General features: G+C 40.3%; 1 protein-coding gene and 1 long non-coding RNA gene across 6 annotated transcripts; both read left to right on the top strand.

The window, feature by feature from the left end:
- The first annotated feature begins 35 nt into the window (after positions 1 to 35).
- On the top strand, positions 36 to 4,257 carry LOC125766284 (uncharacterized). Its single transcript, XR_007418655.1, has 2 exons — positions 36 to 1,497; positions 4,203 to 4,257. It is a non-coding gene; the product is annotated as an uncharacterized LOC125766284 (long non-coding RNA).
- Positions 4,258 to 5,944: 1,687 nt separating this feature from the next.
- On the top strand, positions 5,945 to 9,416 carry LOC125766228 (peroxisomal acyl-coenzyme A oxidase 3). 5 transcript variants are annotated; one of them, XM_049431992.1, is made up of 5 exons: positions 5,945 to 6,008; positions 6,721 to 6,823; positions 7,015 to 8,546; positions 8,623 to 8,777; positions 8,847 to 9,416. In XM_049431992.1, exons 2-5 carry the CDS (start codon positions 6,798 to 6,800, stop codon positions 9,243 to 9,245), a joined length of 2,112 nt encoding a protein of 703 aa, XP_049287949.1. In that variant the 5' UTR covers positions 5,945 to 6,008; positions 6,721 to 6,797; the 3' UTR covers positions 9,246 to 9,416. The 5 variants fall into 5 exon arrangements, with proteins under 5 accessions (XP_049287949.1, XP_049287950.1, XP_049287948.1 ...); XM_049431993.1 differs by having other exon boundaries at positions 5,951 to 6,012; XM_049431991.1 differs by having other exon boundaries at positions 5,974 to 6,058.
- The last annotated feature ends 7,502 nt before the right edge of the window (positions 9,417 to 16,918 follow it).

Here is a 16,918-nt window from a genome sequence, read left to right as displayed (position 1 = left end):
TTTTTTTAATTCATCTTTATCAGTTCTTTGCGTTAGTTGAAATTCCTTTGTGGTGAAAATACAATTTCTAATGTGTTCTGGTACTTCATAAAGGTGTCTCTTCGTTGATAGGATATTTATTATACTACTCAGAGGCAAATCATTCACTACGCAAACTAAGCGGGCACTATGCATTCAATATGCATCTCTTACAACAATTTAATACTTTACTTATTTTCTTGCGTCGGTTGTGGGGCCCAGAGAATTCTCAGTTAAGGCTTCCAAAAATACCTCCCTCCAAAAATTCTAAAAAATTGAAAATTTCCCAAGGCTATCTTCTTACCTTTTTTTTGAGTAATTTAGCAAAATTTTATAAATTATTTTTTTTATGCCAATTAGTTGAAATACGTTTCTTTTCACTCGAATAATGCTTTAAATAAAGAATAGAATAAAAAATCAGAAAAAAATTTTCAACTCGAAAATTTCATAAGGCTTACCCCTTACGTTTTTTTTTGAGAAATTTTGCAAAAAAAATGAAATTGATTTATTTTAATGCCAATCGGTTGCAATGTGTTTCTTTTCACTCAAGTAATGCTTTAAATAAAAAAAAGAGTGAAAAATAATCAAAAAATTCAAAAAAATGACAATTTACTAAGGCTCATTTTTGCACCAAGTTTTGCCTATAACTCGGTAGGTGTCCAACGGATCGCCAATCATTAACTTGTGGTCGATAGATGGCATCAATGGCTACATTTTCTTCTTGGACGGCCATGCCCTCAGATGTCTGTGCCAGAAGTTGTTCGAGGAACCAAGTTCCTTACCCTGTTTGAGAAAATGTAAAATTTTCCTCATTTTTGCACCAAGTTTTGCCTATAACTCGGTCGGTATCCAACGGATCGCCAATCATTAACTTGTGGTCGATAGATGGCATCAATGGCTACATTTTCTTCTTGGACGGCCATGCCCTCAGATGTCTGTGCCAGAAGTTATTTGAGGAACCAAGTTCCTTACCCTGTTTGAGAAACTGTAAAATTTTCCTCATTTTTGAGCAATTCAGCAAAATTTTTAAATGTGATATATTTTATTGCGAATTTGTTGCAATAAGTTTGTTTTCACTCAAATAATGCTTTAAATTAAAAAAAGAATAAAAAATCTGAAAAAAATTTCAAAAAAATTTTCCACTCGAAAATTTCATAAGGCTTACCCCTTACGTTTTTTTTGAGAAATTTTGCAAAAAAAATGAAATTGATTTATTTTAATGCCAATCGGTTGCAATGTGTTTCTTTTCACTCAAGTAATGCTTTAAATAAAAAAAAGAGTGAAAAATAATCAAAAAATTAAAAAAAATGACAATTTACTAAGGCTCATTTTTGCACCAAGTTTTGCCTATAACTCGGTCGATATCCAACGGATCGCCAATCATTAACTTGTGGTCGATAGATGGCATCAATGGCTACATTTTCTTCTTGGACGGCCATGCCCTCAGATGTCTGTGCCAGAAGTTATTTGAGGAACCAAGTTCCTTACCCTGTTTGAGAAACTGTAAAATTTTCCTCATTTTTGAGCAATTCAGCAAAATTTTTAAATGTGATATATTTAATTGCGAATTTGTTGCAATAAGTTTGTTTTCACTCAAATAATGCTTTAAATTAAAAAAAGAATAAAAAATCTGAAAAAAATTTCAAAAAAATTTTCCACTCGAAAATTTCATAAGGCTTACCCCTTACGTTTTTTTTGAGAAATTTTGCAAAAAAATGAAATTGATTTATTTTAATGCCAATCGGTTGCAATGTGTTTCTTTTCACTCAAGTAATGCTTTAAATAAAAAAAAGAGTGAAAAATAATCAAAAAATCAAGAAATCAAAAAAATAAAAATTTACTAAGGCTCATTTTTGCACCAAGTTTTGCCTATAACTCGGTCGGTATCCAACGGATCGCCAATCATTAACTTGTGGTCGATAGATGGCATCAATGGCTACATTTTCTTCTTGGACGGCCATGCCCTCAGATGTCTGTGCCAGAAGTTATTCGAGGAACCAAGTTCCTTACCCTGTTTGAGAAAATGTAAAATTTTCCTCATTTTTGAGCAATTCAGCAAAATTTTTAAATGTGATATATTTTATTGCGAATTTGTTGCAATAAGTTTGTTTTCACTCAAATAATGCTTTAAATTAAAAAAAGAATAAAAAATCTGAAAAAAATTTCAAAAAAATTTTCCACTCGAAAATTTCATAAGGCTTACCCCTTACGTTTTTTTTGAGAAATTTTGCAAAAAAAATGAAATTGATTTATTTTAATGCCAATCGGTTGCAATGTGTTTCTTTTCACTCAAGTAATGCTTTAAATAAAAAAAAGAGTGAAAAATAATCAAAAAATTAAAAAAAATGACAATTTACTAAGGCTCATTTTTGCACCAAGTTTTGCCTATAACTCGGTCGGTATCCAACGGATCGCCAATCATTAACTTGTGGTCGATAGATGGCATCAATGGCTACATTTTCTTCTTGGACGGCCATGCCCTCAGATGTCTGTGCCAGAAGTTATTCGAGGAACCAAGTTCCTTACCCTGTTTGAGAAAATGTAAAATTTTCCTCATTTTTGCACCAACTTTTGCCTATAACTCGGTCGGTATCCAACGGATCGCCAATCATTAACTTGTGGTCGATAGATGGCATCAATGGCTACATTTTCTTCTTAGACGGCCATGCCCTCAGATGTCTGTGCCAGAAGTTATTCGAGGAACCAAGTTCCTTACCCTGTTTGAGAAAATGTAAAATTTTCCTCATTTTTGAGCAATTCAGCAAAATTTTTAAATGTGATATATTTTATTGCGAATTTGTTGCAATAAGTTTGTTTTCACTCAAATAATGCTTTAAATTAAAAAAAGAATAAAAAATCTGAAAAAAATTTCAAAAAAATTTTCCACTCGAAAATTTCATAAGGCTTACCCCTTACGTTTTTTTTGAGAAATTTTGCAAAAAAAATGAAATTGATTTATTTTAATGCCAATCGGTTGCAATGTGTTTCTTTTCACTCAAGTAATGCTTTACCGTGCAAATAGACCTGGAGCGATATTTCTCAGTGAGATATTTCGCAAAGTAGCTCAATTTAGCAAACAAAGGAAAATCGCTGGGCGAGACATTTCTGTGGCTACTGTGATGATATAATTCTATGTGTTTCTATGGCAACGACGTTTAGATGTTGTTTTTTATATATGGACTTTTCATCGCATTTCATCGAATATTGATGAGAAAAGTCGCGGCGAGAAATGTCGCTCTAGGTCTATTTGCACGGTTAAATAAAAAAAAGAGTGAAAAATAATCAAAAAATTAAAAAAAATGACAATTTACTAAGGCTCATTTTTGCACCAAGTTTTGCCTATAACTCGGTCGGTATCCAACGGATCGCCAATCATTAACTTGTGGTCGATAGATGGCATCAATGGCTACATTTTCTTCTTGGACGGCCATGCCCTCAGATGTCTGTGCCAGAAGTTATTCGAGGAACCAAGTTCCTTACCCTGTTTGAGAAAATGTAAAATTTTCCTCATTTTTGCACCAAGTTTTGCCTATAACTCGGTCGGTATCCAACGGATCGCCAATCATTAACTTGTGGTCGATAGATGGCATCAATGGCTACATTTTCTTCTTGGACGGCCATGCCCTCAGATGTCTGTGCCAGAAGTTATTCGAGGAACCAAGTTCCTTACCCTGTTTGAGAAAATGTAAAATTTTCCTCATTTTTGAGCAATTCAGCAAAATTTTTAAATGTGATATATTTTATTGCGAATTTGTTGCAATAAGTTTGTTTTCACTCAAATAATGCTTTAAATTAAAAAAAGAATAAAAAATCTGAAAAAAAATTTCAAAAAAATTTTCCACTCGAAAATTTCATAAGGCTTACCCCTTACGTTTTTTTTGAGAAATTTTGCAAAAAAATGAAATTGATTTATTTTAATGCCAATCGGTTGCAATGTGTTTCTTTTCACTCAAGTAATGCTTTAAATAAAAAAAAGAGTGAAAAATAATCAAAAAATCAAGAAATCAAAAAAATAAAAATTTACTAAGGCTCATTTTTGCACCAAGTTTTGCCTATAACTCGGTCGGTATCCAACGGATTGCCAATCCTTAACCTGTGGTCGATAGATGGCACCAATGGCTACATTTTCTTCTTGGACGGCCATGCCCTCAGATGTCTGTGCCAGAAGTTATTCGAGGAACCAGGTTCCTTACCCTGTTTGAGAAAATGTAAAATTTTCCTCATTTTTGAGCAATTCAGCAAAATTTTTAAATGTGATATATTTTATTGCGAATTTGTTGCAATAAGTTTGTTTTCACTCAAATAATGCTTTAAATTAAAAAAAGAATAAAAAATCTGAAAAAAATTTCAAAAAAATTTTCCACTCGAAAATTTCATAAGGCTTACCCCTTACGTTTTTTTTTGAGAAATTTTGCAAAAAAAATGAAATTGATTTATTTTAATGCCAATCGGTTGCAATGTGTTTCTTTTCACTCAAGTAATGCTTTAAATAGAAAAAAGAGTGAAAAATAATCAAAAAATCAAAAAATTCAAAAAAATAAAAATTTACTAAGGCTCATTTTTGCACCAAGTTTTGCCTATAACTCGGTCGGTATCCAACGGATCGCCAATCATTAACTTGTGGTCGATAGATGGCATCAATGGCTACATTTTCTTCTTGGACGGCCATGCCCTCAGATGTCTGTGCCAGAAGTTATTCGAGGAACCAAGTTCCTTACCCTGTTTGAGAAAATGTAAAATTTTCCTCATTTTTGCACCAAGTTTTGCCTATAACTCGGTCGGTATCCAACGGATCGCCAATCATTAACTTGTGGTCGATAGATGGCATCAATGGCTACATTTTCTTCTTGGACGGCCATGCCCTCAGATGTCTGTGCCAGAAGTTATTTGAGGAACCAAGTTCCTTACCCTGTTTGAGAAAATGTAAAATTTTCCTCATTTTTGCACCAAGTTTTGCCTATAACTCGGTCGGTATCCAACGGATCGCCAATCTTTAACCTGTGGTCGATAGATGGCACCAATGGCTACATTTTCTTCTTGAACAGCTATGCTCTCAGGTGTCCGTGCCGGAAGTTATTCGAGGAACCAAGTTCCTTACCCTGTTTGAGAAAATGTAAAATTTTCCTCATTGCATCAATGGCTACATTTTCTTCTTGGACGGCCATGCCCTCAGATGTCTGTGCCAGAAGTTATTCGAGGAACCAGGTTCCTTACCCTATTTGAGAAAATGTAAAATTTTCCTCATTTTTGAACAATGTAGCAAAATTTTTAAATGTGATATATTTTAATGCCAATTTGTTGCAATGTGTTTCTTTTCACTCAAATAATGCTTTGAATTAGAAAAATAATAAAAAATCAGAAAAAAATTTTAAAAAAATTTTCAACTCGAAAATTTCATAAGGCTTACCCCTTACGTTTTTTTGGGAAATTTTGCAAAAAAATTAAAATTGATTTATTTTAATGCGAATTAGTTGAAATAAGTTTCTTTTCACTTAAATAATGCCTTAAGTACAAAAAAGAATAAAAAATTATAAAAAATCGCACATTTTCGTTCAACTCACGTATTTACTCTTTTTGCAACTCGACTCACCACGGCTATATACTTACACTCATGAGTGAGTAAAATGACCGAACCTTAAGTTGACCGAACGTTTATGCCGGGTTTTTTATGATGAAATGAGTCGTTAAACAAGCAGACTCCTAATAACGACTCATTCACTCTGGGTTGACTCACTAAAAAGAGTTGTTATTCTCATCTCTACCCTCAAGCTAGTATCCCTCAACGCACAACGCTGGCTGGCAGTTGAAACAAACCCTCGAATCGATTTCAAACGTTCGTCAGCAAGTCTTTATCGCTTTAGCGCCAAACGTCGCATGAAATCACCGGTGAATCTTTGACCCTTCATAAGGTACGTTATAAGCATTAATTAAAAGCTCTATCGCACTCAGTGTACGTTCGCAAGTCGCGATTGCAGTACGCGTTGAACTTTGTGAGTAAGCATACATTTCCGTTAACAGCAAAACATCAAAATCATTTGGAGTAAGCAAGTATTATCACGATTAGATTAGTTTTGTAAGAAAGTGAACCTTCTCTGAATCAACATTCACTTTCGCTGATTCTTTTGCGTTAGCTTAAATAGAACCTTTGTAAAATGTGCTCAGTTGTGAAATTAATAACAAATGGAAAAATAGTTAACAACGATCGCGTGCAGAGTTCGAAGTGCATTCGACTTACGCACCAGGTTCAAAACATCATGCTTTCGCTGCACTAAACGCACACTGGTACGCATGCTGGCTCAGCGGTGGTAGTGGTGCGATGTAAAATTGCGTACACTTTTTACATCTCAGTCGCCCTCGATCCACTTTGCCTTTTATTCATTGCGTAGTGGGTTATTGAGGAGGACAATCACAGTGTTGCTCTCGCGCGGCTTATTTCCCAAGGAGGTATCTTGTTATCAACAAGACCTACCGCGCGTGTATGTGTCTGTAGTGTACAAGATTGCGACGAATTTCGTCTTTCGATGATTTGCAAAAGATTAGCACCGATAGGTACAAGATATCGTGCTGTGTTTTATGGTGGTGGAAATGATAAGAGCATAACACGAACCATCAACAATAGAACACCGTCATCAAAGTGGGCACAATATTGTGTTGTTTTCCTTCGCCGTGAATTATGTTCTTCTTCTGTTGTTATTTCACCAGCGGTCGAAGTTGAACGCAAACAGATACAGCAGCGAAACTATTCGGAACAGTTGCAGAACAATAGCAGCACACAAGCAATGGGTGAATTCAATACAATCGCACGGTAAGTGGTTGTGTTTACAAAATGTTACGCATAACGCACACCGAAAGCGAGCCCTGCATCACAGCTGCCAATGGAAAACATCGCACCCAAATGATGCGATGTTTTCAAGGGTGTTCTCTATCGGTATATTGAATTTCAAAATCACGTGTTCTTACTCTAACTATGACCGTTAAATTTCGCCTCTCTTTCAGCCCTTCTGCTCAGGGGAAACTGTTGGAAAATAAGACCTTCTTTCCCGATCTTCCGAGCCGTGGTCCATTGGCACCGTACCGCAAGCAGGCGAACATTGACTGGCGTAAATTAAAACTTTCCTTCCACGATGAAACATCGCTCGAACTGCAGCATCGAGTGTGGTCGTTCGCACGCAAACATCCTCTGTTTGCGCATCCGAATCACACGCTCACCATGGACGAGGAACGTCACCTAGCAACCAAGCGCATGTACGTGGTGCAGAATGAGAAGATGTTCACGCTTAGCGACTTCGTCGAGCGCCCGGATCTTGCCACCATCTACCATCAGGCGTGGATTGCGTACGAACCGAGCATGGCCGTAAAGTACTCGCTCGGTTTCGGTATGTTCCCGTCGGTGATACGCACCCTCGACGTTGGCCGGCTCGATGAGATTGTGGAGCGTAATGAAACGGGCGAGTATTTGGGTGCGTTCGGATTGACCGAAATAGCGCACGGTACTAATGCGAAGGGTATGCGCACGACGGCAACGTACGATCCTGCTGCCGGGGAGTACATTCTGCACACGCCAGATTTTGAAGCTGCCAAATGTTGGATAGGAAACCTGGGCAAAACCTGTACGCATCTCATCGTGTACGCTCAGCTGTATACCGCCGATGGTAAACACCATGGTTTGAACGCGTTCGTCGTGCCAGTCCGTGATCCGGCCACGCTACAAGCCTACCCGGGTGTTACGGTAGGCGATCTCGGTGCAAAGGCAGGACTGCAAGGCGTCGACAATGGGTTCGTTATGTTCCGCCAGTATCGTATCCCGCGCGACAATCTACTAGCGCGCACCGGAGATGTTAACGAACAGGGCGAATTCGTATCACCGTTTAAGGATCCCGCCAAACGATTCGGTGCCTCACTGGGGGCACTTTCCGGTGGGCGCATCAGTATTTGTGGCATCGCAAACGTTTACCTTACGAAAGCGATAACGATCGCGTTACGCTACTCGGCAAGCCGCAAGCAGTTCGGACCGGACGACAGTGAAGAAGAGTGGCCAGTGCTCGAGTATCAATCACAACAGTTCCGGCTGTTTCCGCATCTTGCCAACAACACCGTGATACGGGTGTTTAATCTTTGGTTCGGCAAGGCGTACGGTGACATGCAGTTGAAGTTGCTAGGTGGCGAAAATATTGGCGCTGTTGGGATGGAGGTACACGCCCTTTCTTCCGCTGCCAAGCCAGTGTGTACGTGGGCGGCCCGGGACGGTGTGCAGGAGTGCCGGGAGGCGTGCGGTGGTCACGGATATCTGAAACTTTCGACCATCGGTGATTTGCGAGGCAACAATGATCCGAACTGTACGTACGAGGGCGAAAACAATGTGCTGATCCAGCAGGCATCGAACTGGTTGCTAAGCGTCCGTGCGAAGGGATACGAAAACTTTGCCGAAGTATCGCCGCTTGGTTCGGCACAGTTTCTAGCACAATACGCAACCCTTAGTAGGCGAAAGGCAAACTGGACTAGTCCGCTGGATGCTGGCTCGATTACAAGTAGGTGATCATCGCAAAAACGCAAAGGTTTTGTTCAAAGTTTTTGAGATTCTTTCATTTCTTTTGCCTTGAACAGATCAACTGGACGCTCTGGATTGGTTGGTAGCCTATCTATTGGAGGAGTCGTACCAGAAAATGTCTTTGTTAAAGCAACAGGGGAAATCTAGCTTTGAGGCACGAAATGATGTGCAATCATTCTTTGCACGGACACTTTCCATCGCTTATGGAGAGGTACGTAGCTAACGTGTGATTGCGTAGTTTACACAACATAATCCTTGCTGTCTTTTCATGTTTTTGTAGCGTATGCTGCTATATGTATTCGGTAAGTTCCTGTCGAACCTTGAGGCCGGTCCCGAACGGCAGGCACTTGAACGACTCGGCTCACTGTACGGCGCTGGAACCATTCTACGACACATCGGTGTCTTCTATCAAGGTGGATACTTCTCTGCACAGCCAAACGCAATGGCTCTGCTGCAGCAAGCCGTATTGGACCTGTTGCCAGCAGTTAAACAGGATGCGATCGCCATAGTGGATGCTGTTGCTCCGCCCGACTTTATCATCAATTCGCCGCTAGGCATGAGCGACGGCGACGTGTACCGGCATATGGAGTCGGCGATCATGCAAGCTCCGGAAGCGCTCGAACGGCCAAAATGGTGGCGTGATGTAGTTCACCGAGATTATGTGCAATCGAAGCTCTGAGAGTGTTATTCTATCGTGGCCAATTTGTTTTCTATTCCATTACAAAACGCACATCTTTTTTGTTTCTTGGCTTATTGCGGACAGCTTCTGTCGCTGGTTGGAAATCAATAAAATAATACCTTCATACGGAGGGGGTACTGGGGTCAGGGGTTTTACTACTGTGTAACAATACATGCCATAATCTTCCTTTTTTGTTGGTGCGAATTTTATATCACTCCAATCGGTAGGGAACATAAAAAGCTTTCTTTTTTGCAATACTACCGTTAAAAAGCAAGCCCAAGTTGTTTAAAAAGTACCGTTTTACTACCCACCTTCGCTTCTGCCCCTCCAAAAAAAAGGTTTCGCCTACTTTCCATAGACTTTTGCTAACGCATTCCGTAAACAAACCATAAAACACGATTGCTTTGATCGTTTCCCGTTCAACAGCGCCGTTCGGCAATCGGTGTCCTTTTTTGTGTTTATGATTCGTCTTTTTTACCGTCCTTTCTTTTGAGGTTCACTAGCAAGCGTCCATGAAGGGGTGTACCTGCATTGGGAAACAATAATAAAGCATGCGAGAACAAGAACTAATCACCCCGCTGCCGGTAGTGCTTGTACTACCTGTGCTCTACTATTACCCTCTTCTCGTATGGACACAAACTTTCTGCTAAAGGAACCGCGCCGGTGGGTGGAGATTGTTTACGAAAACTATCAAACAAGTGGAAAAGGTAATGGAACCCGACCAAGGTTCTTCTAAAGGTATATTTGGAGTACAATTGCAGTTAGCAAAATGGAAAAGGTCGTCCAAAAAAGTTCATCCACCAGATGGGTAATTGAAGATGTACCGGTGAGGTAAGGTAATAGATATGCGAAAAACTTCACGATGAAAGAAATCGAGCGTATACATTGCACCCTATAATAGCAATATACTTTCCAAAAAATTTGGAACATTTTTTATAGTACTTGTAATGGAACAAGAAATCCCGATTTGAAATTCCGCATCTCATCTTGGTCAGGTAAGATGAACGGGATTATGCTAAGTCAGATCGAAGAATAACCAGATTTGCTGACGGGTGATCTGTTTGCAAACGAGATTAGACATGCGACAATCGGTCGCCCGAATATTTTCCCCTATGTCCAGCACAGGGGGTGCCGGACAATTGGCAGCGACCGAATGGATTTATGGTTTTACGATCTGTTTACGTTCGAGCTGACAAACCCACCGGTGACGCCCGCCAGAGAAAATCCTGATCGACGACGGAGCAAAAGCCATCCTGCTGCGAAGAAATATCCCTGCGTCCCAGCGTCGTCACCTTTCGGTAGTGTGCGGGAAGGGACAATCTGCAAAACATAAACCCCGGACCGTCGCTACAGCAATCAACTTAATTAGGTGACCTGGATGATGATGATAATCCTGTGATGAATTATTATTATTCGACTGGTGCTGTTTGCTGAAACGAACAACCTTGACCATTGGGAGGGACGATAATAGAACGGCAAGCGTACATCAACCTAATAATAGCCTTAAGAGTCGGTTAAAATCGGGTACCTGTCGGCCGGTGACGGGGTATAGGTTTTATAATCCTGTTAAATATTCTAGACCCAAACCAAAGTGGCAACACAAACAATGAGCGCATGGGGACAAAGTGATTCCGATCGACAGCGCACACCCGCTGAGACAAATTTGTCTTCTTCTAGAGCTGGTGCCACACGCAGAAAGAGTGTGGAAAAACGATAAGGCAATTTGATGCAACTTTACGTAACATACCTATTGTCCGTGATGGCCATCGTTGGGTGTATAATATGACCATCAGAACGATAGACAGGAGTCAAACCCAATTATTGTGTATGTTGAATGTAAAGTCTAGAACCACTGGCGATTGTCTGCGTGGACGCCTTTCCTACAATAGAAAGGAGCCTAATCAATGAATCAATGACATTAACATGGTGACAAGGCGAAAAAGAGACATTTTAAAATATAAATCGTCCTCATAATACAGAAAAAAGTGATTGTTAAGCTTTCGAAGTGAAAGTCGTTTGGACGTAGTCTTCCGATATCGAATGGTACACGCGAAAACCTTAGACCTCAGGACTAGTGTTGGATCAAGTAGCTCTTTTGCAAGAGCGGAGCGCACCGCTTTTGGATTTTTTTAATTTTTTTATAATTTTTCATCCTTTTTCTTATTTAAAACATTACTTGAGTGAAAAGAATCACATTGCAACCAATTGGCATTAAAATAAATCAATTTCATTTTTTTTGCAAAATTTCCCAAAAAAACGTAAGGGGTAAGCCTTATGAAATTTTCGAGTTGAAATTTTTTTTTAAATTTTTTTCCGATTTTTTATTCTTTTTTGTGTTTAAAGCATTATTTGAGTGAAAAGAAACTTATTGCAATAAATTCACATTAAAATATATCACATTTATAAATTTTGCTAAATTGCTCAAAAATGAGGAAAATTTTACATTTTCTCAAACAGGGTAAGGAACTTGGTTCCTCGAATAACTTCTGCCACAGACATCTGAAGGCATGTCTGCCCAAGAAGAAAATGTAGCCATTGGTGCCATCTATCGACCACAAGTTAAAGATTGACGATCCGTTGGATACCGACCGAGTTATAGGCAAAAATTGGTGCAAAAATGAGGAAAATTTTACATTTTCTCAAACAGGGTAAGGAACTTGGTTCCTCGAATAACTTCTGCCACAGACATCTGAGGGCATGTCCGTGCAAGAAGAAAATGTAGCCATTGGTGCCATCTATCGACCACAGGTTAAAGATTGGCGATCCGTTGGATACCGACCGAGTTATAGGCAAAACTTGGTGCAAAAATGATCCTTAGTAGGATGACAAATTTATGGATTTTTTCTATTTTTTATAAATTTTTTACTCGTTTTTCTATTTAAAACATTATTTGAGTGAAAAGAAACTTAGTTCAACCAATTGGCATTAAAATAAATCAATTTTATTTTTTTTTTTCAAAATTACTCAAAAAAATGGCAAGGGGTAAGCCTTATGAAATTTTCGAGTTGAAAATTTTTTAAAATTTTTTTTCTGATTTTTTATTCTTTTTTTAGTTTAAAGCATTATTTGAGTGAAAAGAAACTTATTGCAACAAATTCGCATTAAAATATATCACATTTAAAAATTTTGCTACATTGCTCAAAAAAAGGTAAGGCTATAGCCTTAGGAAATTTTCAAATGGGAGCGCATCTCACAATCGCTTCTGTGTGTGGCTCTCCGTACGGAGCTACCTCTTTTTCGCGTGGCGATTGAGGTACCTCTTCGCTCTTGACCCAACACTACTCAGGACCTTCATGCGAGACGCCGATGGTTTGCAGGATATGCATTAACATACTAAAGAAAAAAACGAAATTAATTTTAACAGCAGTGTGACACATTTTTTAGTGCATAACAGCATTACCGAGCGAATGATGTGTGCATTTCAACCTGATCGAACATTATTCTTTAAATATTTCAAGAGATCCTTCAATGCCAATTTTACGGCTGCATGCGGGGCGCCGTTAATGTTAACTCGTTATGGAATGAGTTGTACATCGGGGTTTTTCGAGCATTACGTAACAGACATGACACAAACGACTAGACTAAATAATGAATGAAAACCCGTTAGGGAAAACCCTCCCTTGTTGCAATGCACATCCGGCACGCGTATCCGCCCGGATGATGATGAAACGTTTTGATAGGACCAGCGAGAGCTACAACAGCGAATGCTTTGGCAAGCAAGATAACTTCCTGTTATCGTTACGGTAAAAAAAACATCATCTCAGGCTTACTTCAGAGAAGTAAAAAAAAACATCCATAACACACTAGTAAAGTTGATGATCCTGGGGTAGTTAACAGATCCCAGAGAATCATTAAACGTATATGTTAATCCTTCCATTGGATTGTGGCCGCGCCCTGCTGGCGACAAATAAGGCAAGCAAATGGATTTACTATTGTTCTCGCTCCTCTAAAGTCGGCCCTTGTACCTCGAACGAATGGAATACCCCACTCATCAAGCAACACTTCGACACGGTGGGTTTTTACGTTAACAATTATGAATTGACTGCTTAGTATGCTTCAGGATAGGGTTTAAGATGTGCCAAAATGTGTCGCGATCGAGATATTGCTACCCGGAACGGTATTACCTCCCGGGATGCGGATCCTGAAAGCTGCATCGAAAAGGAATAGTGTAAATCACACTCGTTTTTCTACCTACACTACTATAGGGCAGACAGTATGATCCTATCGCGACTGACCGCTCGGACTGGCGACTGGGACAGGGCACATGCAGGTAGGAGACGGATACCTCTCCCATACCCACTAGGGAAAGGAATAACCCCTTTTAAAAGTCTACTGACGTTGTCTCGACGCAATTCAGTACCGGGAAGACTGTTAATCCTACAGGACACGTAATTAAGTTACCTTTGGCTAACTCTCGCCGTTTATAAACGAGGAGTCAAGTGTATCGTGTTATCATTCCGCACTTGACGTTCCGAAGTGTTACAACGTTCTCAAAGTGTTCTTCCTCGCGCAGCTCAATTTTGCACGCGCAGCTCAACATTCGTGTCCAGCATCATGTCAAACGTTTCGCAACAGTATCAGCAACAGCAACCGCCTACAAATGCAACAAATAGTGTGTATTATGGAACCACCGGAACCGCTTACCAGCAATCGCAACAGGCTGGAACCAATGGCTACGGTAATAATGGGCAGTCTTCATCACAACATATGACGTACTGGAACAGACAGTCTGGCGGGTATACCAACAACCAAACAGGAAACTACTTCACAGGAACATCTCATCCAACTTTAGCTGCGCATCAAAGTTCACACTGGTTTAACACTCAAAACTGTCAGCCGAATAGTGCGTGCTACGTTCCAAATCCGGGTGTCGCTACTAGCAACCGGAACGGTATTAAGCGCACGTACTACACCGATGCTCCTTTGCATGACATTACCAACAATGCGCATAACAGTGCAAGCCAACCAAAGCGAAGGAAGTTAACAACGATCAACACTCACGCGTCGCAAGTTCTTCAGAAAGGCGTACATCGGAACATAACAATCGTTCCGCATGCTCCAGCATCAACAGCACCAGCATCCTGTGATCCTTCCACGGGAAAAGTACGCATTGAATCGATCTTCCGTAATGTTGAGCTTTTGGCACAAAGCTACTGGCAAACTGGATGTCCAGCGAGTACGGTCTTCAAGCCAGCCACCGTAGATGCGTTCGAAGGTGGCATACCAACACACTAGTACTGGTGCGTGTCGAAATAGCCCGACATGAAGTGTTTGTTCCTTAATGCAATCCATCGTCCAAGAAGTGATTGTGCTGATTAGAATGTAAAAGCTATTAGTATATACAAAAAAAGGCAAAATAATTAAATATACTTGAAAAATAATAGTGTTGTTTACCTTTAAAGGCAATTACCGGTTAAATCGGGCTTCAAAAATGTTACCGATAGATTGGCGTCGAATATTTCTGCGAAAATTCCACTTTGTAAAGTATCTGCTGCGTGCTAAAAATTTTTACTGCAAAATAACAAGGTATTTTTTTTTCAAATTGTTCAATTCTGTCCCTGCCAGCCTCTGGGCGTTACCCTCTGTCTGCCCATTGCCAGGACAATGGAAGGTTCAATCGACTTACTAAGAATTGGTGCTCGACCGGCTGCTATTATCCGTCTGCCTCAATAGGCACATTCTAGGAAATATTTTTAAGCATTGCACTAGTGTTGGTGCAAAAACTCCTCGCTCATCTAGTAGCTGTATGCTATCGTTTGATGGTGTTAGTGGCAAACTGTTTTATTTATCGATCAGCGGCAACTTCAGTCTTCAGAACGCAACGGCAAAGAACGCACGCGCTTCAGGATGCGTAACAAACCGAGTGCCCACAACAAAATCCCGACCGTGATCGACCTAACCATACAACAGAAAGAGCTGGAAACAGAGACCTCTGTGCAGCAGCATCACAGTGCCGGTATGAAAGCTATACGCGAGATAAAACTTACCCCGAAAGTTCGTAAAACGTGCACCAAAAGCAAGCCGAAACCATCGATCAAGCGCATACGGATCCCACAGGAGCAAGTTCCTCCAGTACAGCAAAGGATCGGCGGTCACGGACCCAACGGATTGTATCAACTCGATCTAACCGAGCTGATTAGCCAAAAGCTGAAGATTTTTTTCGAGCCACCGACAGCACACAGCAGCAGCAACTTGGCGTCGTTCGATCCTCGACACATCTGGAGACGCCAGCAGACGATGCGATTTACTGCGCCGAATATTGCTCCTGCGCCGAGGATGACACATTTCTTACCACCACCGGTATGGTGCGGTGTTCCCAGTTTCCAGTCGCAACAAGCCGTACCGAATGCTTTTCGTTTTTCCGCCAGCCGTCCGATGATAATGGACCAAACGGAAGGACGGTTCTCTATATTCCGAAGTGTGGAATTGATGGCACAAAGTTCTTGTGCACCAACGTACTAAAATCGTTCGCGGTACGATAGTCACATGCCCACCCATGTGTGCAACATGCTGGATCGTGTATTTACATTATTTTTACGCTTAAAGCAATTTGATGAATTTGATTTGAAATTACAACTTACGTGATAATGTCGAACATTATTCCCAAAAAAAAGGAAATTTCAACTTTATAATGTTTTTTTTTCTTCAATCGAAGTACAATTATGTCGAATATTTTTTTCTTTTATTTAAAGATCAATCATGTTTGATCTCTCGAATCGATTACGTAAATATAAAAATGAATAATACACTGCTAGAACAGTGTTAAATGATAATGATATATAAGACGTGAATAAAGAAGCTTTGTGAAGCATAATTTCACACCACAAATAGTCGTACTTTTTTCTATTGTTTTCCAACTACTCCTCAAGATTGACGATTATGTGGCTGGACAGCGTTGTACAACAACCTACTACCATCATGGAACATTCTTAATGATTCAAATCGTCTTATCGTACACGATCGAGAAGAAGGTCCGACCGTTCTTTTCCGCACAGGCTCTCCTGCCCCCTTTATTAATCTTCTATTTGTTTAGTGCGCTCTGTTCAATAAATGTGAACACGAAATGCTACACTCTAATGGTACGCCCGAGCATAGGCAAATTTTTAACCATTCCGAAAAAGGGGCAGTGATCGTGAAATTGACTTTTTCTTTGTTCGGTGCGATCCGCAAACGAAATACCTATATTGCCTTTGCCCGTGATCACGTAAAGTATAGAGACAAGAGGGAAAAAAAGATGCGCAAAGCATTCCCGTAATGTGCTCCTGTTCGAGGATCGCGATTATCTGTAAATCTGTGTTTATGTGAGTGTGGGTGTGTCTATCAAGAAAGAAACAGGTAACAGGTCTGCTCGCACTCTCCTTTCCCGAGTAAGGACATTGCGGCCAATGTTTACATGAAAAATTAACTCTTTAAACCAAAAGGATAACAGTCGTATCCCTCTACAGAGAGGCTGACCGAAGGGATACACGGGTACACGGCCGGGTATTGAAGGGGCAGCATGGTGGACCGCCCAATAGACCAGCCGTGATCGCATTCTAGGTACGCTGGACGTGCTGTGTGGAGAAGGGATTTTTACCTTGAACCTTCCTGCAGGAAACCCCCGCCGGCTCTACCTGCCATACCCGGTGTTCTTCACTGAAGGATGCCACATTTTTCGCGTCCTTAAAGTAGCA

This window comes from Anopheles funestus, chromosome 2RL (assembly GCF_943734845.2).
Source record: "Anopheles funestus chromosome 2RL, idAnoFuneDA-416_04, whole genome shotgun sequence".
Classification (NCBI taxonomy): Eukaryota; Metazoa; Arthropoda; class Insecta; order Diptera; family Culicidae; genus Anopheles; species Anopheles funestus.
Note: the sequence above shows the minus strand (reverse complement) of the source record. Positions and strands in the feature narration are given on the sequence as shown.